This window comes from Stomoxys calcitrans, chromosome 5, assembly GCF_963082655.1.
Source record: "Stomoxys calcitrans chromosome 5, idStoCalc2.1, whole genome shotgun sequence".
NCBI lineage: Eukaryota > Metazoa > Arthropoda > Insecta > Diptera > Muscidae > Stomoxys > Stomoxys calcitrans.
In genome coordinates this window covers 104,364,344-104,391,866 of record NC_081556.1, presented here as the reverse complement: position 1 = coordinate 104,391,866, position 27,523 = coordinate 104,364,344, and the positions used below count along the sequence as shown (strand labels likewise).

The window sequence follows — 27,523 nt, the reverse complement described above, 5'->3', positions numbered from 1 at the left end:
CTATTGGGTTGCCCAAAAAGTAGTTGCGGATTTTTTAAAAGAAAGTAAATGCATTTTTAATAAAACCTAGAATGAACTTTAATCAAATGTACTTTTTTCTAAAGCAAGCTAAAAGTAACAGCTGATAATTGACAGAAGAAAGAAAGCAATTACAGAGTCACAAGCTGTGAAAAAATTTGTCAACGCCGACTATATGAAAAATCCGCAATTACTTTTTGGGCAACCCAATATTACTAATCCAGTCAATCCCATGGCAGCCGGTTGTACGTACCGGATTGACCCGATGGAATCTTCATCGGCAAGGGCTGCCGCCTCAGTGTACGTGTTCGTCTTTTTTCGTCATGGGAGAGGCACATCCCGGAGTGCCTTCTCCGTATGCTTTTGGTCCGTGCCCGGATTGAAAAGAACCCCGGACCCTGGTTCTGTTCCGTTTGCCAGAACCGCCTTCATCATCGGTCAGTGTCGGTGAGGTGTAACAGGTGCTTGGAGTGGGTACATTTCCGTTCTTGCTCTGGCCTAACTTCGCTACGGGAGTATAGTCATACTGGCTATGTCGCTAGGTGCTGTGCGAACATAGCCAGCAGTGGGTCACAAGCGTCGCCGTCGTCGCCTTCGGCGTCCTCGTCGTCGGACTATGCGACCCCCCCGACCTCTCCCGTACGGCAATTTATGCAAAGACAGCACCCTAGCCCTACTATTGCTAGGCCAGTGTCGGGAAATGTATCGTTCCTGCAGTTAAACTGCAATGGACTGCGAGGCAAGATTGATGAGATTGTAGATTTTATGAGTCGGAAGAACATATCGGTCGCAGCGATCCAGGAGACAAAGCTGACTAACACCTGCAGCTTGCACAGTTGTCACGGCTACAATGTGCTACGTAAGGATCGCTCAAGGAATGGAGGTGGAGGATTGGCCTTCGTTATACACCATTCCGTGCAGTATAGACCTATCTCGCCTGCGCTTGACGCTAGTGACCCATACATGGAATGTATGGGGGTAGCAGTCAGGTCTGGTACTGCCGAGATAGAGATATACAACGTGTATATACCGCCGGTTGGCAGCTGTGTCCCGATTAATGGCCAGGCCTACAGCCCCGACATAAGTGGGTTGCTATCTGGCCATAGTCGTCTGGTTCTGGGGGATTTCAATGCACATCACTCGTCATGGCATTCTCCCCTAGGCAACGACCAGCGTGGCATAGCTTTGGCAGAGCAGATAGATAGCTCCACGTTTTGCACGGTGAATGAGGATGCCCCCACTAGGATTACGAGGAGGTGCAGCAGCTCGCCAGACATCTCAATCGCATCCCCTGATCTCCTGAGTGACGTATCCTGGCAAGCCGTCATCTCTTTGGGGTCAGACCACCTCCCCATAATCCTCACCATCGACCGACCACCCGACTTCATAACCTCTGAGCGCCGAACGTTCATCAACTACAAGAAGGCCAATTGGACTGGCTTCAGAGAGTATACCAATCGCCGCTTCAATGAACTGCCACCCCCTCTGATGTGCTTGTGGCCGAGAGGAAATTCCGAGACATCATCAACGCAGCAGCCGCTCGCTTTATACCAGCCGGTCGAATACCGCAAGTGCGACCCAATTTCCCGGCGCAAGCAGTGGTACTCGCAGACGAGCGTGATGGGATTCGTGCTATGGACCCCGCTAACCCCAGAATCAGCGAGCTGAATCTGGAAATAAACAGGGTAGTCAACGAACATAAGCGGAATTTGTGGCTGGAACACTTGGAGCAATGTAACTTAGGCACCGGTGCAGGCAAATTGTGGGCCACTGTTAAGTCTCTCTCGAACCCCGGTAGACGGGACGACAGGACCTCAGTCACTTTTGGCGAGTTAACCGTGACTGATCCGAAGAGATGCGCCAGGTTGTTCAACCGTCAATTTATCGTGCATCCCGAGAGAGACAGGGCAAGGAGGATAGCCATTCGCCGTATTCGTGGTCTCCGAGCCGATGAACAGCCATCACAATTTACCGTGGGCGAAGTTACGAATGTCATCCGTGGCGCCAAATCTTCCAAGGCGTTGGGCCCCGACGGAATCTCTACATTGATGCTGAAGAATCTGGATTTACCTGGAGTTGAGTACCTTACCACTGTCCTTAACCTGTCTTTGAACACTCTTATAGTTCCCGATGTCTGGAAAATGGGCAGAGTGATCCCGCTACTGAAGCCTGGTAAAGACCCGAGTTTGGGGGAGTCGTACAGACCGATCTCCCTTCTCTCACCAGTGGCTAAGACGCTTGAGGCATTACTCCTCCCGAGCCTCGTAGGAGAATTTCCATTCGCCGAGCATCAACACGGATTTCGGGGACTGCACAGCACAACAACAGCTTTGCATGCCATCACCACACACATTTGCCGTGGCTTCAATCAACCCAGGCCATGTGATAGGACGGTCCTCGTGGCATTGGACCTATCGAAGGCATTCGACACGGTCAGCCATGCCAAATTATTTGAGGACATCGCCAACACGTCCCTCCAGCCAGGCCTTAAACGTTGGGTCGCGAATTATCTGTGTGGCCGCCAGTCATTTGTGGAATTTAGGGATAAGAAGTCAAAACACCGTAGAGTGAAACAGGGAGTTCCCCAAGGCGGGGTGATATCTCCGGCTCTGTTTAACCTCTACCTATCCTCCATCCCACCTCCTCCAGACGGCATAGAGATCGTATCATATGCGGACGACTGTACGATCTTGGCATCAGGCCCCCCACCCATTGATGACATCTGCGATAGGTTGAACGTCTACCTCAACGAGCTTGCCTCATATTTCGCTGCAAGAAATCTGAAGATATCCGCCACCAAATCTTCAGCCACACTGTTCACTACAAATACGCGTGAGGTGAATTCTGAGCTGACTGTGATGGTCGATGGAGAATTGATTCCGACCATCAAGTGTCCCAAAATACTTGGCGTCACATTTGACAGCTCCTACACTTTCTCCCCACATGCCACAGCAATCTGCAATAAAGTCAAAAGTAGAAACAAGGTCCTCAAGTCACTCGCTGGCAGCACTTGGGGTGCAGACAAAGAAACCTTGTTGACCACGTATAAAGCAATTGGCCGGTCTGTGGTAAGTTATGCAGCGCCAGTGTGGTCACGTCAGCTTTGTGACACGCAGTGGAATATGTTAGAAATCAACTTTACTACTTTAGTTTATAAACGATAATTTTTAACAATTGTTCTTTGAAATTCATAATTTGTCAATTTGTATAAAATATTTTTTCATTCTCTATTAATAAATCGTTGAAGATAGTCTTCTAAATATTCCTTTGTAAGCGTACTCTAATAGGTTATGGGCCATTATGGATTTAGTTAAGACGTCGTTCACGAAGCTCAACGCTGATAATTACCATCTTTGGAAATTTAAGATGGAGTTAATTTTACGGAGAGAAGGCGCTTGGAAATGTATTATCGAATCTGTTCCAGAGGTAGCAAATAATGAATGGGAGAAAAATGACGAAAATGCCAGAATATTAATCGGATTATCTGTGGAGGACAACCAACTTTTGCTCATCAGAAAGGCTACTACGGCGAAGGAATCATGGAATATTTTAAAATCGCATCATGAGAAGGACAATCTTGGCAGTAGCGTAAGAATTATGAGGAAAATTTGTAGTATGAAATTCAATATGGAGAATACCATGGCTGACCATATATCTGAAATGAAAATTTTATTCGAGAAACTAGAAGCAATTGGAGAAACATTCTCGGAACGTTGGGTCGTTGCGATGTTGCTCAGTAGTCTACCATCTTCTTTTGATACATTAGTCACAGCATTAGAGGCACGAAAACTGGAAGAATTGACTGTAAATGTGGTAGAAAACAGTTTGCTTGAGGAATATCAACGCCAAGCAAAGGATGCAATTCCGAACACAGTTTTAAAAACTTCAAAGATTTTTCAAAATAAGCAAGATGATAACATTGGAAAACGTTGCCATTACTGCAAGTTAAAGGGTCATCTAAAGAAAAATTGCTGGAAGCTAAAGAAGGACAGAAACAACAATGAAACCAAGCAGCATGCAAACAGTGTTGAAATTGAAAGACATCATATTTTCTCAACAGCACCACGTTTTCAAACATCAGGATGGATAATTGATTCAGGGGCAACCTGTCACATTAGTACAAGACGTAATGATTTTATCAAATTTGATAATACAAGCCGTGAAACAGTTTCGGTAGCAAATGGTCAAACTGTTACATCAATTGGTAAAGGAAGCTGTCAACTGGTAATGTATAATTCAAATGGTGAAAAGACAAAAGTGACGGTGGAAGACGTTTTGTATATACCATCGTTTCATGGAAATTTGATTTCAGTCTCAAAAGTACTGAAGAAAGGTTATAAAATTGATTTTCAAGACGCAGAGTGCAAGATACGAACTAACATCGGTGAAGAAATTGGGGTAGGAGATATAAGTAACGGATTGGTTCTACTTAGGCAACAACCGAATCATCAAGCGATGGTTGTTAAATGCAATTCTCAAACCTGTCAACATTATTGGCATAAAATTTTCGGACACCGGGATGTTGATGCAGTCAAGACGATGCAGAAAAATAAAACAGCTAGTGAGTTTAAAATTGTTGATTGTGGAGTGAGACAAGCTTGAGATGTGCGCGTAAGCTGCAAAATGACAAGAGCTCCATTTAGCAAATCATCTGATTCAAAATCTGAAGCAGTAATGGATTTAGTGCACTCAGATGTTTGCGGTCCCATGCAAACGGAAACTCCTGGAAGAAAGAAGTATTTTCTTACATTTATCGATGACTACAGCCGTCATACCAAGTTGTATTTGCTCAATAATAAGGCTGAAGTGTTCGAGAAGATAAAAGCTTATATGGAAATGGTCAAAAACAAGTTCGGTAAATATCCTAATGTACTTAGATCTGATAATGGAGGGGAGTACACAGCGAAACGTGTTCAAAACTATCTTGAAAGTATAGGAGTTCAATGTCAGTACACAGTTCCCTACTCACCTCAACAAAATGGAGTAGCGGAGAGGAAAAACCGAAGCTTAGCTGAGATGGCGAGATGTCTATTGGCAGAATCAGGATTACCAAATATGTATTGGGGTGAAGCTGTCATGACTGCCAATTATTTACAAAATCGTTTGGTAAGCAAAACCATCAGTTCTACACCATTTGAGTTGTGGGAAAACAAAAAGCCAAACATAAATCATCTTCGTATTTTCGGGTCAAAGGCATATGTTTTGTCACCAGATGTTAAAAGGCGAAAGCTGGATACAAAAGCTCAGATACTAACATTTATGGGTTATGATGAACACTCGAAGGGATATAGACTCGCAGATCTCAGAACAAAGAAAATTACTATAAGCAGAGATGTAAAGTTTATTGACACCGCTATAAATAACCAAAATGTGCAATTCCAGAATAACCAAAAGGAAGAGGTTTTTGTTGAAGGTGAATTCAAACCAACCATGTCAAATTTTATAAATCGTTCTTTCGAAGAACAATCTTGTGATGGTGATTCATTTTGCAGTATAGATCAAGAAAATATTGATGACTTAGAGATTAATGCTCATGAAGCCGAGAACGCTAATGAAGAAGTTATTTCGTCAAAAGAATTGGTACAAAAAGATATTAGTCAGAACGATATATCTAATATTCGCACAGATTCTGGAGTTCGTATATCAAATAGGTCGACAAAGGGCAAGCCTCCAGAAAAGTTAACACTAATGAGTTCTGCGGTTTCTGACATTGTTGAACCAAAAACATACACGGATGCAGTAAATTCGAAGCAGCGCGACAAATGGATGGAAGCAATGACCGACGAAATGTCGTCTCTGAAAGACAATCATACATGGGAGATTGTTCCGAAACCTAACAACAAGAATGTTATAGGCTGTAAATGGACATTCAAACTAAAGCGCGACGCAAACGGCATAGTTCAGCGTTATAAAGCAAGGTTAGTTGCACGTGGGTTTAGTCAAAAGTTCGGACAAGACTACGACGAAGTTTTCGCACCCGTGGTTAGACAGTCTACTTTGCGTACTTTGTTGTCTGTTGCTGGTGTTAAGAAAATGACAGCAGTTCATATGGATGTGAAATCTGCTTTCCTCAATGGTGAAATTGAAGAGGAAATCTATATGAAGCAACCGCCAGGATTTGAGAAAAATGGTGAAACATTTGTTTGCAAGCTACGAAAAAGCTTGTACGGTTTAAAACAGGCAGCAAATGTATGGAATAGAACTCTACATAAAGTTTTAGTTGCAGGAGGTTTTAAACAAAGCACGGCAGATCAATGCTTATATACAAAACACATCAACGAAGAAGGATGTGTGTACATCTTAGTTTACGTTGATGATATTTTGGTAGTAAGCGATACAACTGAATGCATAAATCAAGTAGAATGTTTAATGAAATTAAATTTCGACATCACTAATCTTGGAAACGTTTGTCACTACCTTGGTTTAGAGGTTATAAAAGACAATGAATTTAATTATTGCATTCGCCAGAAAACATTTATTGAGAATTTACTTACAAAATTTGGAATGCAGGATTGCAAAAGTTCGAAGTACCCACTTGATCCTGGTTACGGCAAGACGGAATCTAAACTCTTACCAGAAAATACAAGGTACCGGGAACTTATTGGATCTCTCCTGTACATAAGCGTGAATTCTAGGCCAGACATTGCGGCAAGTGTATCTATACTAGCACAAAAGGTGTGTTGCCCAACAAACGCCGATTGGACCGAGCTAAAAAGGGTTCTTAAATATTTGAAGGGCACCGCACACCATCTACTTCGACTCAGTGATGTAAACACTCCAGAAAAGAATACACTCATGGGCTATGCTGATGCGAATTGGGCGGAAAACAGAATCGACAGAAAATCAAATTCTGGATTCATTTTTCAAATGAATGGAGGTTCAGTAAACTGGTCCTGCAAGAAACAAACATGTGTATCTCTTTCTTCGACAGAAGCAGAGTTCATAGCTTTGTCAGAGGCATGCAAGGAGGCATTGTGGTTACGAGAATTATTAAATGATATGATGCTAAAGCAAAGTAAACCAACCATCATCTACGAAGATAACCAAAGCTGTTTACGGATGATAAAGAACGAGAAACTTAGCAATAGAACAAAACACATCGACACTAAAATATACTTTGTCAAAGATCATATAAAATCAAATCATATTCAATGTATATACTGCCCCACGGAGGATATGTTAGCTGACATGTTGACCAAGCCTCTGAGAGCAATCAAAATAACAAAATTCAGAGAGCAATCTGGAATACAAATTGAGGAAGGGTGTTAGAAATCAACTTTACTACTTTAGTTTATAAACGATAATTTTTAACAATTGTTCTTTGAAATTCATAATTTGTCAATTTGTATAAAATATTTTTTCATTCTCTATTAATAAATCGTTGAAGATAGTCTTCTAAATATTCCTTTGTAAGCGTACTCTAATAGAATAATATTCAGATCTGTCAGAATGCCGCCCTCCGAACTGCGACGGGCTGCCTCCTTAGTTCTCATGTGGACCACCTCCACCAGGAGACAAAGATCCTACCAGTGCGAAGACATAACTACATGCTGTCTAAGCAATACCTTCTGGGCTGTTATCGCAGAAATCATCCAAATCATCATCTTGTGGATAGATACCCACCGCCCAGAAGCCTTAAGGTAGATCTACATGATCTAGAGCGTGAGGTCCAGCGCTACAAGAGAGAACCTCTAGATCAAGCGGCATATCAAGCGGGTCTGAACAACATTCATGCAGACACGGTAGCAGACGCGTTAACTGGCTACCGGGTGAATGTAGTCCTTGGAGAACGACCGCCACCCATTGCACCCGAAGAAATCGACCTCCCCCGGCAAACCAGAGTGATTCTGGCTCAATTACGTTCCGGTAGATGCAGCCGCCTCAATTCCCTTAGAGCTAGGATTGATGCCGACGTGCAAGATGTATGTCCCGACTGTAACCAGTGACCGCACGATACACGTCACCTGTTTAACTGCCCGGCCAGACCCACTCGACTCAGACCCAGATCCCTGTGGACGCACCCCATCTTAGTTGCGGAGTTCCTGGGTCTTGACACTCAACAGAATCAAGCAGACGAAAGATAGTACACAATAAACTGCTACAACAACAACAACAACTAATCCAGTCACCTCGAAATATTGCGACCCCGCAAAGTATACATATTCCGGATCCTCTCGTCATTCTGAGTCGATCTAGCCATGTCCGTCCGTCTGTCGAAATCACGATATCAGTCGAACGCGTAAAGCTAGCCACTTGAATATTTGAATAGATAATTCCTATTAATACAAGTCATTGGGATTGGAAATAGGTCATATCGGTTCAAATTTGGATATAGCCTCGCTATAAACTGATCCCCCGATTTGACTTCTTGAGCCCCTAGAAACCTCATCCGATTTGACTAATATTTGAAACAATTACTTGAGTTATGACTTCTAACATCCATGCCAAGTTTAATCCGAATCGGTCTGTAATAAGATATAGACCCCAAACCGATCCCCGGATTCTTGAGACCTTAAAAGCCTCAATTTTCATCACATTTGGCTAAAATTTGGATTAAAGACTTGAGTTATGATTCCCAACATCCATGCTAGGTAAAATCTGATGATAGCCACCATATAAACCAATCTTCGGATTTGAATTATTGAGCCTCCTATAAACCGGGCCCCCAATTCCATTTCTTGAGCCCCTAGAAACCTCAATTTTCATCCGATTTGCCTGAAATTTGGAAAAAGGACTTGTCTTATGACTTTTAACCACCATACCAAGTATAATTCGAATCGGTATATAAACAGATATAGGCCCTATATAAACCTATCGCCGGATTTGACTTCTTGAGCCCTTCGAAGCCTCAATTTTTGTCCGATTTGGCTTAAATTTAGAACAAAGACTAGAATTATGGCTTCCAACATCCATGCCACGTATGATCGGAGTCGGTCTATAAACAAATATAGCCCCTTGTAAACCGATCTCCAGACTCGACTTTCTAAGCTCTTATAAGCCTAAATTTCTACCTGATTTGGCTGAAATCGGGTCCAAACCCCTATCTTATGACTTACAACATTCATGCCAAGTATTAATCGAATCGTTCAATATGGTGATGTATTGTAGTAAGTAAGTACCGATATCCCGCTATGTCTTCTTCAGGCCAACATCATTCAAATACAAACTCACTTAATAAATATGAATTTTTAACGGAATCCATGGTGGTGGGCACATATGATTCGGCACGGCCGAACTTAGCACGCTTTTAACTGTTTGATCTGAGACCTATACTGGCACCGTCAGAAAATAAGTCCTGTTTGGGCGTACTAGTACAGCCTTTAAGATCTTTCGCCCTAACGTGGATATTACATTGGTGCTCTACTCCCAAATGCCTTTAATTGGAGCCCTATATTGCTATGGTCGATAAATATGTTCATAATGGGGGTATTTTTGGGGATCAGGTGGACCCTCATATAACAGATGCGTGTTCTAGTCTCAAATACCTTTCATTTAAGACCCGGGCTTTGGAGGTGGAGCGGCCCCCTATATATCCCACCATAAATAAGGATACCAAATTTCTGTTTTCGAGTTAAACAAACCAAATTTCGCTTAAATCGTCCCACTCCGAGATCTGGCGTTTTTGAAAACAGGGTATGGGGAGGGTCCGCCCATTAAAGTTTGGATGTTAGATATATTGGGTTGCCCAAAAAGTAATTGCGGATTTTTTAAAAGAAAGTAAATGCATTTTTAATAAAACTTAGAATGAACTTTAATCAAATATACTTTTTTTACATTTTTTTTCTAAAGCAAGCTAAAAGTCACAGCTGATAACTGACAGAAGAAAGATTGCAATTACAGAGTCACAAGCTGTGAACAAATTTGTCAACGCCGACTATATGAAAAATCCGCAATTACTTTTTGGGCAACCCAATATTTTATTCTCTTGGTTTTGGTGATGGATTAGAGAAGCCAAACCCTTTGCTCCGAAAGTGGATTCAGATTCATACTCTACATCCAAAAACCACATTTAGACAAAATTACCAGCGAACCCTTTACAGTAAATTTATTTTGTTCTTTAATAAAGAAAAAGACAGAATTTTTGAAAGGCTTAATTTGTCTAACAATTAAGATGGTCTTTCATTTTTTTTAATTTCTATCATTATCAGTCATTATATTTCTATTCATGGATTGCCTTATCAAATTTTCTTCAAATATATTTTGTTATTCTCTTGCATTTAGACAAGTACTAAATGCTTGTTTTATTGTTATTAATTTGTATGCATTTAATGCGTATATTATAAACACGTTTGTGAAGTTCAAAGGTGTGCGTCAACGAAATCTTCATTATTTCAGTTATTTTCTATATGCGATAATGATTATTACGTTGAAGAGTTCAATGCAAAAAGTTTTATTCTAGAGTTGTTTTTTTTTTTTTTTTTTGCTTTCACATACCTAACATGTGATTATCTTCTCGCCTGCAGTAGCTCTCAAATTGCTTTTGCCAATATTTTCAAAACTGGTCAATTAGATTTTCAGAGACAATATACGTAGCAGAAAGACTTGAAAATGAAATGGTGAAATTGAAGAATGATTTAAATTTTATAAGAATTTCGTTATTCCTATACAAACAAACAAGTTTAAAGAAAGCAATTAAAGCTAATTGAGTTGAAACTCGATTATCCGGAGCTCTATAAACCGGTACCCCTATTAACCGGCATGCTGTGCTTTTGATTTCGAACCTCTATTAACCGTGCTTTACCTCTATTATCCGTGCATCAATTATGCTCCCTCTATTTTCCGTGCACCACACACATATTTGTTTGGTGTTAAAATCTGGGATTCTCTTTTTATACCCACCACCATAGGATGAGGATATACTAATCCAGTCATCCCGTTTGTAACACCTCGAAATATTCCTCTAAGATCCCATAAAGTATATATATTATTGATCCTATCCGTCCGATTTGGCTGAAATTTTGCATTTAGTTCTCTGTTAACAATTCCAACAAGTGCGGCCCAAATCGGTCTTTAACCTGATATAGCTCTCATATGATCGGATCTCCCGATTTGACTTCTTGAGCCTTTACAAGCCGCAGGTTTTGTCTTATTTGGCTGAAATTTTTCATGCGGTGTTCTGTTATGACTTCCAAAAACTGTGCCAAATACGGTCAAAATCAGCAATATCGGTTCAGATTTAGATATAGCTCCTATATAAACCGATCTCCCAATTTGACTTCTTGAGTCCCTGGAAGCCGCAAGTTTTGTCCAATTTGGCAGAAATTTTGCATTTAGTGTTCTGTTATAACTTTCAACAACTGTGTCTAGTGCGGCTCAAATCGGTCAAAAACCTGATATAGCGATTTGACTACTTGAGCCACTGGAAGCTGCAATTTTTTCTCCGATTTGGCTGAAATTTTGCATGTAGTGTTCTGTTATGACTTCCAACAACTGTGTTAAGTACGGTCCAAATCGGTCCATAACCTGATATAAATCCCATATAAACCGATCTCTTAGGTCCTTACAAGCCGCAATATTTGCCCGATTTGGATGAAATTCTGCATGTGATGTTCTGTTACGACTTCCAAAAACTGTGCCAAAAACGCTCCAAATCGATCTATAAGCTGATATAGCTCCCATATAAACCGGTCTTTGGATCATCCTTATTCGGTTCCTAAAAGCAGGTTGGCTAGAAAATTTCAAAAAACGACGCACAGTGGGATGGGGAAGAAATAAGTGAAAAAAGTCTTTATCGGTGATGGGAAGTGCGAAATTTTGTATTGTATGGGTATCCAAATTTCGGATGGGGTACCTGGGGGCGCCGCCCACCACCTACCAAATTTATATTTAGACCAATCACAGCAATATGGGACTTAAATGAAACGTATTTAGGATAAGAAAACGTAACTGATATCCAATTGTCAGACCAAATGTAAGGGGGGCCACCCCAACACCCCAAAACAACCCTAAATCGGACATATTTACCGATCATGGCAATATGGGACTCAAAAGGTATTTGCGAGTAGAATGCGAATCTAACCCATTCTTTAAACACCCCCAAACAGGACTTATTTATTGACCATGGCAATATATGGCTCAAATAAAAGGTATTTGAGTGTTTAATACAAATAATATACGACCATAGCAATATGGAGCTCACATGAAAGTTCTTTGGAAGTAAAGAATGAATTTGAAATCAATATTCGGGAAGAAGTATCTATGGGACCACTCCACCCCAATAACACCGCCCATATAGGACGGATTTGCTGACCAATCCAATATGGGGCTGCAATAAGAAGTATTTTAGAGTACAACACGAATCTGATATATATTTTCAGGGCCAAGTCACTGAACGGCCGCCCCATACCCCAAACCGGATATGTGAAAGTATTTGGGAGTAGTCCACAAATCTGATATCAACATTCGGGATCTAAGTCGATCTAGTAATGTCCGTCCGTCTGTCGAAATCACGCTAACTTTCGAAGGAGTGAAGCTAGGCGATTGAAATTTTGCACAAATACTTTTCATTACTGTAGATCGGTTCGGATTGTAAATGGGCCAAATTGTAAACCAATTCGGTTCGGATTGTAAACCAATCTTGCGTCTTGACTTTTTATGCCTCTTGATGGCGCCGATTTGACTGAAATTTTGCACGTGATGTTTTGGTATCACTTCCAACAACTGTGTTAAGTATGGTTCAAATCGGTTCATAACCTGATATAGCTGTCATATCAACCCATCTTTGATCTTGACTTCTTGAGCCACTAGAGGGCGTAATTCTTATCCAATTTGGCTGAAATTGAGCATGAAGTGTTTTGATACGAATCCCAAACACTTTTTTTGTATGGTCTAAATCGGTCCATAACCTGATATAGCTGCCATATATACCGATCTTGGATCTTGACTTCTTAAGCCACTAGAGGTCGCAATTCTCATCCGATTTGGCTGAAATTTTGCATGAGATATTTTGTTATGACTTCCAACAACCGTGCTTTGTCTGGCGCAAATCGGTCCATAACCTGATATAGCTGCCATATAAACCGATCAAGGATCTTGACTTCTTGAGCCAACAACCGTGCTTTGTCTGGCGCAAATCGGTCCATAACCTGATATAGCTGCCATATAAACCGATCAAGGATCTTGACTTCTTGAGCCTCTAGAGGAGCAATGCTCATTCGATTTGTCAGAAATTTTGTACAACGGCTTCTCCCATGACCTTCAACATACGTGTCCAATATGGTCTGAATCGATCTATAGCTTGATACAGCTCCCATATAAACCGATCTCCCGATTTTACTACTTCGATCTATAGCTTGATACAGATCCCATATAAACGCATCTCCCGATTTTACTTTTTGAGCCCCTAAGGCGCAATTCTTATCCGAATGGACTTTAATTTTACACAATGACTTCTACAATGTTCAGCATACAATTCATTTATGTTTCGAATCGGGCTATAACTTGATATACATAGCTCCAATAGCACAACAACATAAGATTCGGCACGGCCGAACTTAGCACGCGCTTACTTGTTTTTTTACAACTTTCGACGTGGATTAACTCAACAACAGTGCATCGATGAACTTAATTAAATTTTTGGCGATGATATTGCAAGATCGTCATGTGGCCTATTGCGACAAACTTAGGCATTAGGCATGATTTGACCCTAAAAAAAATCGTTGAATCCCACACAATTTGTCAATCGCATAAAAAAAGAAGAAAAATAAAGCGATTTTCAATGATTAATATTTGCTTTTGTGTTCTCTAATCCCGAAATATAAAAGGCAACTCTCGTAATTCTGACAACGTCATCTGGAAAAACTAATTATCTTTAAATTAAAACGAGAAAACAAATCCAACCATTTGGAATTTGTTTTTTCCGACCTTTTCATTATATGAAAAATGAGTGAAAATTATCAAGCTCGAGGTCTTTATGTGTAATTTATATTCCTTTACTTTCTGATGTTTTGCAATTACATAGAATTGCATACTCATGGGAAATTTTCTACAAAAAAAAAAATGCACATCTATTTGTAGAAAATAACCCATGAGTATGCAATTCAATATAATTGCGAAATATCGGAAAATAAAGGAATGTAAATTACACATAAAGACCTTGAGCTTGACTATTTTTACTCAGTCATCGGTTTCATATCATATAGCAACCTGTCTTGATGGACACATCGACCAAGACAGCGACATCAACTTCTTTAATTGCAAGGATCTCCGCTTGCTAAACACTACAGTGGTAAGCTAATCTTCTCTCATTAGGTGTAGCATTAAGTTCAGTGCATCAGATAGTGTCGTCCTTAGTTCGACTGTGATGCACAAACAAGTCATTCTTCGGATCCGTCTGAGTATTGAACAGAAGATGGGCTTTTGAAGCGCCGTCCACCATACCACAACACCATATAGCTTCTCGGCACGGGATAGCTGTAAGCACCACACTGGTTGGAACAATGAGATTCAATCTGTGTGGTGTTCAGTGCTGTCACGAGAAGCATTGCTGCAAGCTACCGGGCGCATTCACAGGTTGCGGATGGTGGAATACTCTATACGGAGTAGCTGCAACGACAGTCTCGAACAATCAGCGATATCGAGCGTCAAAGTCTCAGTGAGAAGCCGGACGTTACCGGCTCTTGCACAAATACTGGGTGCCTATGATGCACGACATGATAAGGCGGGTTATTGGCGCCTTTAAATAACCAATGGCCACCCTGTTCTCGCGGCGATCCTCGTCTAGCTCCTAAAGGTGAGCAAGCTTCTCCCGGTCCAAAGAGACACTGGAACATGATAAATGTGCCAACAACTCGGCTTATCATATCGAGCATCATAGGCACTCTGTATTTATACAAGAGCCGGCTTCTATTGGGTTGCCCAAAAAGTAATTGCGGATTTTTCATATAGTCGGCGTTGAGAAATTTTTTCACAGTTTGTGACTCTGTAATTGCATTCTTTCATCTGTCAGTTATCAGCTGTTACTTTTAGCTTGCTTTAGAAAAAAAGTGTAAAAAAGTATATTTGATTAAAGTTCATTCTAAGTTTTATTAAAAATGCGTTTACTTTCTTTTAAATAATCCGCAATTACTTTTTGGGCAACCCAATATTTTCACAGGGGGGGCCAGACTCTAGCATCTGTTTGTTATGTTGAATATCCACATCCAGGAATTCTGCGACTAAGCTGGCATCTGTCCAGTCCTCTGGCCTTCATCGCCAAATCGTCCGCCCTTTTATTTTCCCTAACTCCGTTATGGGCCGGCACCCAAACGATGCGGATTTTTCCATCCTCAGAGAAGGCGTTAATCTCCTTCTTACACTGCAAGACTGTTCGTGACCTTACCGTCCTGGTTGTTATTGCCCTTATGGCAATTTTACTGTCCGTAAAGATGTTCACACTCGACGTCCTCGCGTTAGCACCACACCACTTCACGCATTCCGTGATCGCCCGGATCTCCGCCTGCAGGACGGTATTATGGTCAGACAATCTAAAACAGATCTCAGTCCCTGGGTTCTCAATGTAAACCCCCAGGCCCACTCTGTCCTCTAGCTTTGATCCATCCGTGTAACATGATCTTCCAGATGGCAATACTAGGACTCCGTCAATCCAAGACTGGGCCTCTGGCATCAGTGCCTCGTACTCGACTTTAAGGTTCATCTCAGGTATCCGATCGGAAACCTCTTCCCTTTCTTCCAGCTTTCCTATCGTCGCCTCGATTATACCGCTATGGTATGAGCTGCTCCCAACCTCAATCCATTCTCCCATTGCCTTAAGTCACATAGCCACAGTAGCTGCCTCAGACTTCATATGTATGTCAATGGGTCGGATATCTAGAATAGTCTACAGCGCCCTAGTGGGCATGGTCCTCCTCGCTCCGCCTATGCCAAGACAACATGTTCTCTGAACCTGTTGTATGGTCCTTATGTTGCACTTCTTCTCCATAGCAGTCCACCAAAGTACTGAGGCGTAAGTAAGTATTGGTGTAATGTAGAGCCAGTGGACTATCCTAGGATTCAGGCCCCATTTCGAGCCTACGGCCCATCTACATAGCGCCCAACATCTGTGAGCCCTCTCAGTACGCTCCAGGACTTATAAAAGTTGAGTTTTTTAACCGATTTCGCCGATTTGGTACAATGAGTTGTATTTGGCCCTAACATATGCTTCCCGAATATGGTGAAGCAGTCCACCAAACTACTGAGGCGTACGTAAGTATTGGTCTAATCACGCTCCTGTAGAGCCAGTAGACTATCCTATGATTCAGACCCCATTTCGAGCCTACGGCCCGTGTACATAGTGCCCAACATCTGTGACCCATAAAAGTAGAGATTTTTAACCGAGTTCGCCGATTTGGTACAATGAGTTGTATTTGGCCCTAACATATGCTTCCCGAATATGGTGAAGCAGTCCACCAAACTACTGAGGCGTAAGTAAGTATTGGTCTAATCACGCTTCTGTAGAGCCAGTGGACTATCCTCGGATTCAGGCCCCATTTCGAGCCTACGGCCCGTTTACATAGTGCCCAACATCTGTGAGCCTTCTCAGTACGTTCCTGGACCTATAAAAGTTGAGTTTTTTAACCAATTTCGCCGATTTGGTACAATGAGTTGTATTTGGCCCTAACATATGCTTCCCGAATATGGTGAAGCAGTCCACCAAACTACTGAGGCGTAAGTAAGTATTGGTCTAATCACGCTCCTGTAGACCCAGTGGACTATCCTAGGATTCAGGCCCCATTTCGAGCCTACGGCCCGTCTATGTTAGCGCCCAACATCTGTGAGCCTTCTCAGTACGCTCCTGGACCTAAAAAAGTTGAGTTTTTTAACCGATTTCGCCGATTTGGTACAATGAGTTGTATTTGGCCCTAACATATGCTTCACGAATATGGTGAAGCAGTCCACCAAACTACTGAGGCATAAATAAGTATTGGTCTAACCACGCTCCTGTAGATCCAGTGGACTATCCCAGGATTCAGGCCCCATTTCGAGCCTACGGCCCATCTACATAGCACCCAACATCTGTGAGCCCTCTCAGTACGCTCCTGGACCTATAAAAGTTGAGTTTTTTTAACTGATTTCACCTATTTGGTACAATGGGTTGTATTTGGCCCTAACATATGCTTACCGAATATGGTGAAGCAGTCCACCAAACTACTGAGGCGTAAGTAAGTATTGGTCTAATCACGCTCCTGTAGAGCCAGTGGACTATCCTAGGATTCAGGCCCCATTGTGAGCCTACGGCCGGTCTACATTGCGCCCAACATCTGTGAGCCTTCTCTGTACGCTCCTGGACCTATAAAAGTTGAGTTTTGAGTTGTATTTGGCCCTAACATATGCTTCCCGAAAATGGTGAAGCAGTCCACTAAACTACTGAGGCGTACGTAAGTATTGGTCTAATCACGCTCCTCTAGAGCCAGTGGACTATCCTAGGATTCAGGCCCCATTTCGAGCCTACGGCCCGTCTATGTTAGCGCCCAACATCTGTGAGCCTTCTCTGTACGCTCCTGGACCTATAAAAGTGGAGTCTTTTTAACCGATTTCGCCGATTTGGTACAATGAGTTGTATTTGGCCCTAACATATGCTTCCCGAATATGGTGAAAATCGGACTTTATTTCAATATATAGCTGCCGAATAGACCAATGTTCTGTTTACTTGAACAGTGAATTATTAGACACCTCGACGTCCGCGCCGAGTTTGATCAAAATTTGATCATAATTTGATATAGCTACTATGCGTTCATAAATGATACATTGTTCACCGTATTATGACGAAAGGCGGTTAAGATATACATATCAAAGGTGCTGAGTATCCAAAGTTCTACCCGGCCGAACTTAATGCCTTTTTACTTGTTAAAGAATAATTTCATTGCAGTTTCTTCTAATCACAAAAAAACGATAGATAAATTGGCAATTTCGTATACGTGTACAGAAACATTAACTGAATTAAAACTTGCATTTCATCCAATTATGGCTTTTTTTTTAAATAGCTTAATAGCAAATGTATTAAAATTTTTAATCTTATCTATCGATTCTTAGGTAGTCCAATCGCATAGCTTAAACAGCAAATATGCTACCGCTTGGTCAGCCTTTGGTCGATCGAATTGATATACGTTTATAACTTTTTTGTTAACATTTCGCTGTGGTTTCACCTATAAATGGTTCAAGTTTGATAAGCTTATAAATCTTGACCAAAGATAATCGCAATAATCATGACAATCGTTAAAAGAAACAACACTTGTACAAAGTTTAAATTTCAGGGGCAATTATACATAAGTAGCTAACATAACTTCGAAAGATGGAAGTGTGGATACAGTGAGAGCCGAATAAGTGAAATGCTAAAAATGTTTGGATAAGTGAAACGAAACTCTTATCCGCATTTTTCATTTAAGCGTTATTTGGATAAGGGAGATTATAGGGTAAGCCTGAAATTAGACTCTCTAGGATAATTTTGGTCGATTGTGAAACCACAGCAGCGTTAGATGACCCTCTGGTGTGAATCAAACCCACAACACTTGCACTGGTAACCCGAGATCCCTACCCATCCAGCTACCGGACGGAGCGCTCGTAGTTCGGATAAGTGCATGATACATTCTCATACAGAAGTCCTCACGCAAAATGGCAGTCAAAGTAGTTTAAAATTGCATCCTCTGGGTGTTTAAGAAGTCTAATTGTGAGATCGTTTATGGACCGATTTGGACCATTTTCAATCCCAGGCGACCTACATGAATTAAAAGTACTTTTGAGCGGCTGGCTTTGCTAATTTGAAAGTTAACGAGATTTACTTTGTACTCCTAGATACTTTTCGAAGTATTACAAACCGAAAATGTCTTGAATAAGGAAAAATGTTTTCTATGCGCCTGGTTTTGACATCAACTTCGATCTAAATATCTGTTTACGTGTATTTCCAAATTGTAATTTGCCTTGTAATATTCAACGAGTTACATTTATTAGTATACCTCATCAAAACTTGTTTTATACAAATAGTTCGTTTTAATTGGTGCTTAGACAAATTTAGAAGCATTCAAGTCTATTGCTGAGTCATGGATGTTAGTGGAAATGTGCATATGTATATTTAATTAAAACAGCTTAGTTTTAATTACCTTTACTTTGAGTTAAATTTAATCTATGAAGGGCTTCGCTTGCAGGTCAAATATGTAGTAAAACGGCTTAAAAGCTTTATTGTTACCAAAATAAAGCTGTTCACTGAAACTAAACTATTTCTTTTGTTTGTTTCCAAGTCAATGTTTAATTTTTTAGTCTTAAATTTTTTAGTAATAGATGAATTAACTGCATCACATCCCTTTTATGTCTATGCAAAGCATTTTAGGTTCTCCTAAAAATAACAAACAAATTGTGTACACAGATAGGGAAAATATGTTTCAAAATCATGCGCCAACATTGCCATTATCATATACGGGCGTTGTTGGAAATATTGTCAACAAACGTGAATGACTTTGTGAACAAGCGTTGTCGATTCATGCAATGGCCGTTGTGGACATCATTCCTTCGAAATGTGTATGCATACCAACCTTAAGTTTAATGCAATGTGATAAGGCGTTTGTAAACACACAGTGAGATTGATGGAACACAGCTTCGATACTCATCGGCACACAAAATCTTTTTGTGATCTTTAAATATACTGTGCACTAGAAATTGTCAGAATGTGAACGTCTGTGGACGTTTTGTTTAACATAACTGTTGTTGGTCTAATAACATCTGTTTATTGATTCACTTTAATGAAAGAATGTGGCCACTTTGTCAACGCCGTGCTTGATTTTTTCTATGGGTGTAGATATGCAAAATATAGTGTACGGAGAAAATCAATTATTGGGTTGCCTAAAAAGTAATTGCAGATTTTTTAAAAGAAAGTAAATGTATTTTTAATAAAACTTAGAATGAACTTTAATCAAATATACTTTTTTAACACTTTGTTTCTAAAGCAAGCTAAAAGTAACAGCTGATAACTGACAGAAGAAAGAATGCATTTACAGAGTCACAAGCTGTGAAAAAATTTGTCAACGCCGACTATATGAAAAATCCGCAATTACTTTTTGGGCAACCCAATATTAGTCAAAAAGAGAAATAAGAGGTTCGCACCCTTCTAAGCGTGAGTGAGAAACATATGATCTTAACTTGCACAGAAACTCCAAGTCAAAAAGCAGTAATCACAGCAGATACCAACTGCATTCTCTATTCGACGGACCCAATTGATTGATGAATGCACTGCTTGTCCGGAAGATACAGCAGAGCAATTGCAAATCATTGCATGGGTATCCGTACAAGGGTATTAAAAGCCACCTCCAAGAAACCCATAATACGACCAGGAATGCCGAGATAATAATGAAACCAAAAATGCAGCGCCTCGAAGGAGAGGTATGGGGAGAAAAGAAAAGAATATATTTTTATTCACCAGAAAAAAAGAGAGAAATGGAAAAACGTGAATGTGATCAAATGGAGACATTCAGAAGTCAGAATGGTGCCCGAAAACTTTACCCATGAGTTAAAGTTCGAACCTATGGCTTTGGTACAGGGACATCGTACTGCAGAGAAAATGAAGGAAATCTTGTATCAGAATACAGATAATGTGCTTAGAATATGGAAAGAACAACTTCTTAACTGTTGTTATCCGATAGTGATGGCTATTCACGAGAATACCCCAGCCAAAATCTCAGATGATGGTATAGAATTTATACTGCCTTGTCACATTTATGTCTACATAGAAGTTACCCGGCTGATAAACAAAAAGGCAGCAGTAGCCGATGGGTTGCCGACTAAGCTAATTGAGACCAGAGATGGCGCACAGATAGGACGTAGTCATCAGCTATTCTGCGCGATCTTACTAGAAGAAAAGAGGCAAGGAGGAAAAAGTCTCCTTCACATCGCAAAATACATTTAAGCATACTGCGTGGGAGGTTAACGAGAAAATTGGGCACTATCAATATGGATTCAGACCTAAAAAAATCCACCTAGACCAGATAATGAGACTACGCTCACTTTACGAAAAGACACCAAGGTAAACCGATCGACACTTTACACAATTTCGTCGACTAAAAAAGCCGCCCTCGACAGCCCTAAACATTGAAAGGTATTTGAACCTATGTCTATGCTTGGTGTCCCTACAAATTGATGCAACTTTGCAGAATGAAGCTAGTTAAAACACGTTCCTCTTGGTTATAATGGAAAACCGTTCATTATCAAACGAGGTTTCAGGCAGGGAGACAGTTTATCGTATAATATCTTCAATATCTTGAAGAAGATTATACAAGATTAAGATGTGGATAGACGTGGCATAGAAAGGGACGCATGCTGCTCGGACACGTCGACGACATCGATATAATGGGTCGATCATCGGAAATAGTAACTGCAACCATTGAAAAGATCCAAGAAGAGTTACTTAAAGTGCACTCAAAGAAAAAAAAAAAAGACTGCTAATAATAGCAGACACTGTCTGCTGTCTGTACCTAGTTCATTTGGCTGCTGAAGTTCTTCTGTTATGTTAAATGTTTGCAATTTCAGATCAGCAGGCTGCCTCCTAAAAAGACTGTTGTTATACAGAAAAAAATAGGTTTCAATCATGAAATTAATTGATTCAATTAAATTTTTAATAGAAACTGCTTCAATCAAGAAAATGATAATATCAATCACTGTTTTTGAAGAAGTATTTGAAAAAGTTTTAATGAAAAAGATTGCATTTTCAATCAACACAAGTATATTCGGCCCGGTCGAACTAAGCCTTATATACTCTCCACCATGGATCGCATTTTTCGAGTTCTATGCCCGGCTTCTCTTTTTAGAGAAACAAAGAATAATGGATAAGAATTTTTATGCTATTGGAGCTACATCAGGTTTTAGTTCGATTCGGACCATAAATGAACTGAATGTTGAAGACCATAGTGGAAGTCATTGTGCAAAATTTCAGCTTAATCGTAAAAGTAATATCGGGAGATCGGTTTGTATGGGAGTTGTATCAGGATATAGATCGGCACGTATGTTTAAGGTCATAGGAGAAATCGTACCAAATTTCAGCCAAATCGGATAAGAATTGCAATAATTTTTTTCATTTGGATCAATTAAAAAATTAATTTGCAAATTTAAAAAATGTCAATCATATTTTTAATTGGATCAATTAAAAAATTAATTGAAAATTTCAATAATTGTTTTTACTTGTTTATGCAATTTTTATAACTGAAAAATTTTTCGATTAGTATTTCAAAAACGGTGATTGTTTTCATGATTAAGCAGTTTCAATTAAAAGTTTAATTGGATCAATTAACTTCGTGATTGAAACCGATTCTTATTTTTCTCTGTGTACATTACTAGGGTTGCCCAAAAAGTAATTGCGGATTTTTCATATAGTCGGCGTTGACAAATTGTTTCACAGCTTGTGACTCTGTAATTGCATTCTTTCTTCTGTCAGTTATCAGTTGTTACTTTTAGCTTGCTTTAGAAAAAAAGTATAAAAAAGTATATTTGATTAAAGTTCATTCTAAGTTTTATTAAAAATGCATTAACTTTCTTTTAAAAAATCCGCAATTACTTTTTGGGCAACCCAATAATTTCTTTACTTTGATGGTCCTGGGTGTGTATGACAACTATTTGGTAATTTTGTCAACAATCATACGTCACCTTGGTTATATTTATGAAATAAATACTTGGAAAATAACTACTCCAAAATACGATCGTCAAATCATGGGCATTTCTTTTTTCACTGGGTCATAATCGTAGAATCCCATGACCCATGTCTAATCGGAAGATCTGTTAAATTGCTCTATAACGCAAAATGTAGCCAACACTTCTTCTTTCAAATAACTTTCATAAAACTACCATATGGTTATGATCGGTCAATTGGAAATTGGGAGTGGAAGCAGATATTCCACTCCCAAAGATATTCGTTTCATGACAAATCCGTGCTTTACCTTTTGTTTGAGTCCTATATTTTAGAAGGTTTCTTAGCTTGGAAGCACTATAAACTCAATTTTCACTGTCAGTTTTGGATTACAGTAAGGATGCAAACATAAATTTACCCAAATGAATTTGTCAGTATCTTAAATCTTTCGTATTTTGAAATTGGGGTTAGGACAGTCTGTGGGCTGAGTACCCCTCAGGTATCAAATCTTGCATAATCCTTCCTTTGTTGACCTGTTAATTAAAATTTCTAACTGTTATTACTATCTAAGCACATACTTGATGTAAATCTGAGTTGTTTTTTTTTTACAGAACAAAATTTTCTCAATGATCCCGAACTGAAGGATGACTTACCCATATCATACATGTCACACAAAGAACACTATGAGCATAGTGTTCGTAAAGCCGTACGGATAGCGGAAAAAATTCGAGAAATTCGTAACAACGGGGAAGATAATGTTGAAACCTACAAGTGAGTAATTTTAACTAACCACTCTTAAATCCCACGTGACATTGATCTAATTTCCTTTGCATTTAGTGCTCTTTTGGGTGGCTCTCTGGGTACTGCTCTGCTCAAAGAAGGCAATCCCATGTCTTTGCATTTTGTTATGTTCGTTCCAACAATTATGGGTCAAGGTACAGTCGATCAGCAAGTGGAATGGCTGCCAAAGGCTTGGGATTGTTCGATTATTGGTACATATGCCCAAACGGAATTGGGTCATGGCACATTCTTGCGTGGTTTGGAGACACGTGCCGATTATGATGTTAAAACACAAGAATTTGTATTGAATTCACCAACACTCACATCGTACAAATGGTGGCCAGGAGGATGTAAGTAAAAAAAAATTGGCGAAAAAATGAGGGTCTGTTGGGATTATAGGGGATGAATGGGCCAAAAGGGGTCATGTTTGTTTACACGTTCCATATAAACTGATCTGCCGAAATGATTCTTATACAAACATTACAAAAATATCGATTGAGAATTCAAATGATCCTTTATTGTTCTATGGATAGATCCATGGATATGTTTCCGACACTTCATTCGTTATTCGTCATTCCGTTTGTAACAAACCAAAATATTGATCTGAGACCTAACGAAGTATATATACCTTCCTGATCGTCTTGACATTCTAAGTCAATTTAGCCCTGTCTGTCCATCTGTCCGTCCGTCTGTCAAAAGCAAGCTAACTTTCGAAGGAATAAAGCTAGGCGCTTCCTGTTGTTTTTGTTGTTATAGCCCCACTTGCATGTGGAGGCGGCGCTTCTCGTCAAGCTCCTATAAGCAAGCAAGTTCGTTCCGGTCAATACGCCACGATATAGCTGCCATATAAACCGATCTCGGATCTTAATTTCTTGAGCCTCTATAGGGCGTAATTCTTATCCGATTTGTCTGAAATTTAGAATGAGATGTTTTGTTATGACTTCCAATAACTGTGCCAAGTATGGTTCAAATCGGTTCATAACCTGATATAGCTCCCAACTCTGGGAACTTGATTTCTTGGACCTCTAGAGGGCTTAATTCTTATCCGATTTGTCTGAAGTTTTGAATGAGGTGTTTTGTTATGACTTCCAATAACTGTGCCAAGTATAGTTCAAATCGGTTCATAACCTGATATAGTTCCCAACTCTGGGAACTTGATTTCTTGGACCTTAAGAGGGTTAATTCTTATCCGATTTGTCTGAAATTTTGAATGAGATGTTTTGTTATGACTTCCAATAACTTTGCCATTTATGGTTCAAATCGGTTTATAACCTGATATAGCTCCCATATAAACCGATTTCAAATCTTGACTTCTTGAGCCACTAGAGGGCGTAATTACAATCCGATTTGGTTGAAATTTTGTTCGAAATGATTTATTTTTACTACTAACAACTCTAGTAAGTATAGTTAAAATCGGTTCATAACCTGTATTACTCCCATATAATCCGATCTTGGATCTTGATTTCTTGAGCCTCTAGAGGGCGTAGTTCTTATCCGATTTGTCTGAAATTTAGAATGATATGTTTTGTTACGACTTCCAATATCTGTGCCAAATGTGGTTCAAATCGGTTCATAGCCTGATATAGCTCCCATATAAAACGATCTCAATTCTTGACTTCTTGAGCCTCTAGAGGGCGTAATTACAATCCGATTTGGCTGAAATTTTGCTGGAAGTGATTTATTTTGACTACTAACAACTGTTCTAAGTATGGTCCAAATCGGTTCATAACCTGATATAGCTCCCATATAAACCGATCTGGGATCTTGACTTCTTAAGCCACTAGAGGGCGCAATTCATATCCGATTTGCCCTAAATTTTGCACGAAGAGTTATTTTTTTGATTTCCAACAACAAATGATCCAAACCGGTTCATAATCTTATATATCTGCCATATAAACCGTTCTCCTGATTATATTTTTTGAGCCTCTAGAGGGCGCAATTCATATCCGATTTTGCCGATTTTTTGTACCAAGACTTATTCTATGACCTTCAATATACTTGGCAAACATGGTTTGGATCGGTTCATAACCTCATAAAGCTCCCATTTAAACAGATCTCTCCATTTTACTTCTCGAGCCAATTCTTTTCCCATTTGGCTGAAATTACTTCTAGTTTGGTCTCCAACAGCCATACTAAATATGGCCATAATCGGTTCATAACTTGGTATAGCTCCAATAGCATACCAATTTTTATCCATAATTTTTTGTTTGCCTATAAAGAGATATCGGGCAAAGAACTTGACAAATCCGATCCATGGTGGAGGGTATATGAGATTCGGCCCGGCCAAACTTGTTTTTTGTTATTGCCGCTTATCTTGATTTGATGGTATTCCATTTTTTTAGTGGGTCACACTGCAAACTATGCTGTCGTTGTTGCCCAACTTTACACCAAGGGCGAATTCCGTGGTCTAGCTCCCTTCATAGTTCAAGTGCGTGACGAAGAAACACATATGCCTATGCCCGGTATTGATATTGGTGAAATTGGTTCCAAACTCAGCATGAAATCCGTCAATCAAGGCTATTTGGGCTTCAAAAATGTGCGCGTACCTCTCAACAATATGTTAATGAAGAACCAACAAGTTTTACCTGATGGCACCTATGTACCACCCAAGACATCAGTGCTGACCTATGGTACCATGATGTTTGTGCGTGTTGCCTTAATACGTGATGCTGCCATGGCCTTGGCCAAAGCCTCAACTATTGCCTGCCGTTACTCTGCCGTGCGTCGCCAAAGTCCCATAGATCCCAATGAGCCGGAACCCCAAATTATGGAACATACAATACAACAGCTGAAAGTATTTCCCATTATTGCCAAGGCCATAGTGTTCAAGGCGAACGGCGAAAATATATGGAATATGTACAATAATATTTCGGATGAAATCGAAAAGGGAGCACTGGAACGACTGCCCGAAATGCATGCTCTCTCCTGTTGCCTGAAGGCCATCTGTAGTTCAGATTCGGCAGCTGGTATTGAGGTGTGCCGTTTGTCATGCGGTGGTCATGGCTTCATGGATTGTTCCAATTTCCCCACACTCTATGGCATGGCCACAGCTGTTTGCACCTATGAGGGTGAAAATACGGTGATGTTGTTGCAGACTGCTCGTTATTTAGTTAAGGTTTACGGTCAAGCCCTGCAAGGTGTCAAACTGGTGCCCACTGTAGCCTACATCAATGATGCCATAAATAATAAGGAATTCCATAGATTCGATGGATCATTGGAATCCATTGTAAAGGCTTTCCAATTTGTGGCAGCAAAGTAAGTTAAAAACTCACAAATTTCAATAAAAAAGAAGAACCATTGACTTTAAATTTTTAATTTACAGCAAAGTCCGCATAGCCTATGAGCGTATGGAACAGCGCCGCAAGCAAGGCCATGGTCCCGAAGTTAGTGCTAACCTGTGTGGCATTGAATTGACCCAAGCAGCAGATGTAAGTAAATTGTCTCGCCTTACACAATGGTCTTACATTTATATATCTACAATTTTAGCTTCATGGACGGGCTTTCTTGGCCTCCTCTGCTTTGTTTGAATTGAGAAATCTTTCCTCCCAAGTATCCCAAGCCTTGGGCGATGTCTTGAAAGTTGTTTTGGAATTATATTTGGTGGATGCTTGCTTAAATCGCCTAGGAGATTTCTTGAGAGTAAGTCCAACTGCATTAGTGTAGTTATAGCCATCATTAAATGCTTTTCCATTTCTTCCACAGTTCATTAATCTGACCGACAACGATGTTAGCCAACTGGAATTGCGCTTACAAAGTTGCCTGAAACGTCTCAGACCCAATGCTGTGGCAATGGTCGATGCCTTTGGCATTCATGATCGTATTTTAGACTCAGCTTTAGGTGTTTTCGATGGCAATGTCTATGAGAAAATGTTTGAGGAAGCCAAGAAGAGTCCTTTGAACAAGGAACCCGTCAATCAATCATTCCACAAGTATTTGAAGCCATTCATGCGAGCAAATTTGTAAATGTCCATATACATTTAAATTTCCATTTCCATTTGTAGTAGTCCATGAGTATTATGTATGTAATCAATGTAATTAATGTAAATAATCGTTGACTATAATTTTTTTTTACATTGTTTTAGCGGTTGTTGTTACATATATACCTATTTTTAATGAATAAAATAATTTACGTTTTTTTACAAATAA

At 40.0% G+C, this 27,523-nt stretch overlaps 1 protein-coding gene across 1 annotated transcript in view; it reads left to right on the top strand.

Moving 5' to 3' along the window:
• LOC106080799 (probable peroxisomal acyl-coenzyme A oxidase 1) overlaps positions 1–27,523 on the top strand; it is a 40,251-nt gene extending 12,728 nt beyond the window's left edge. Inside the window, exons 2-7 of the mRNA XM_013242362.2 lie at positions 23,209–23,368; positions 23,435–23,727; positions 25,720–26,632; positions 26,700–26,805; positions 26,864–27,016; positions 27,080–27,523. Of these exons, the coding sequence (XP_013097816.2) occupies positions 23,209–23,368; positions 23,435–23,727; positions 25,720–26,632; positions 26,700–26,805; positions 26,864–27,016; positions 27,080–27,340 (1,886 nt within the window). The 3' untranslated portion in view covers positions 27,341–27,523. The remainder of the gene's footprint in view (positions 1–23,208; positions 23,369–23,434; positions 23,728–25,719; positions 26,633–26,699; positions 26,806–26,863; positions 27,017–27,079) is intronic.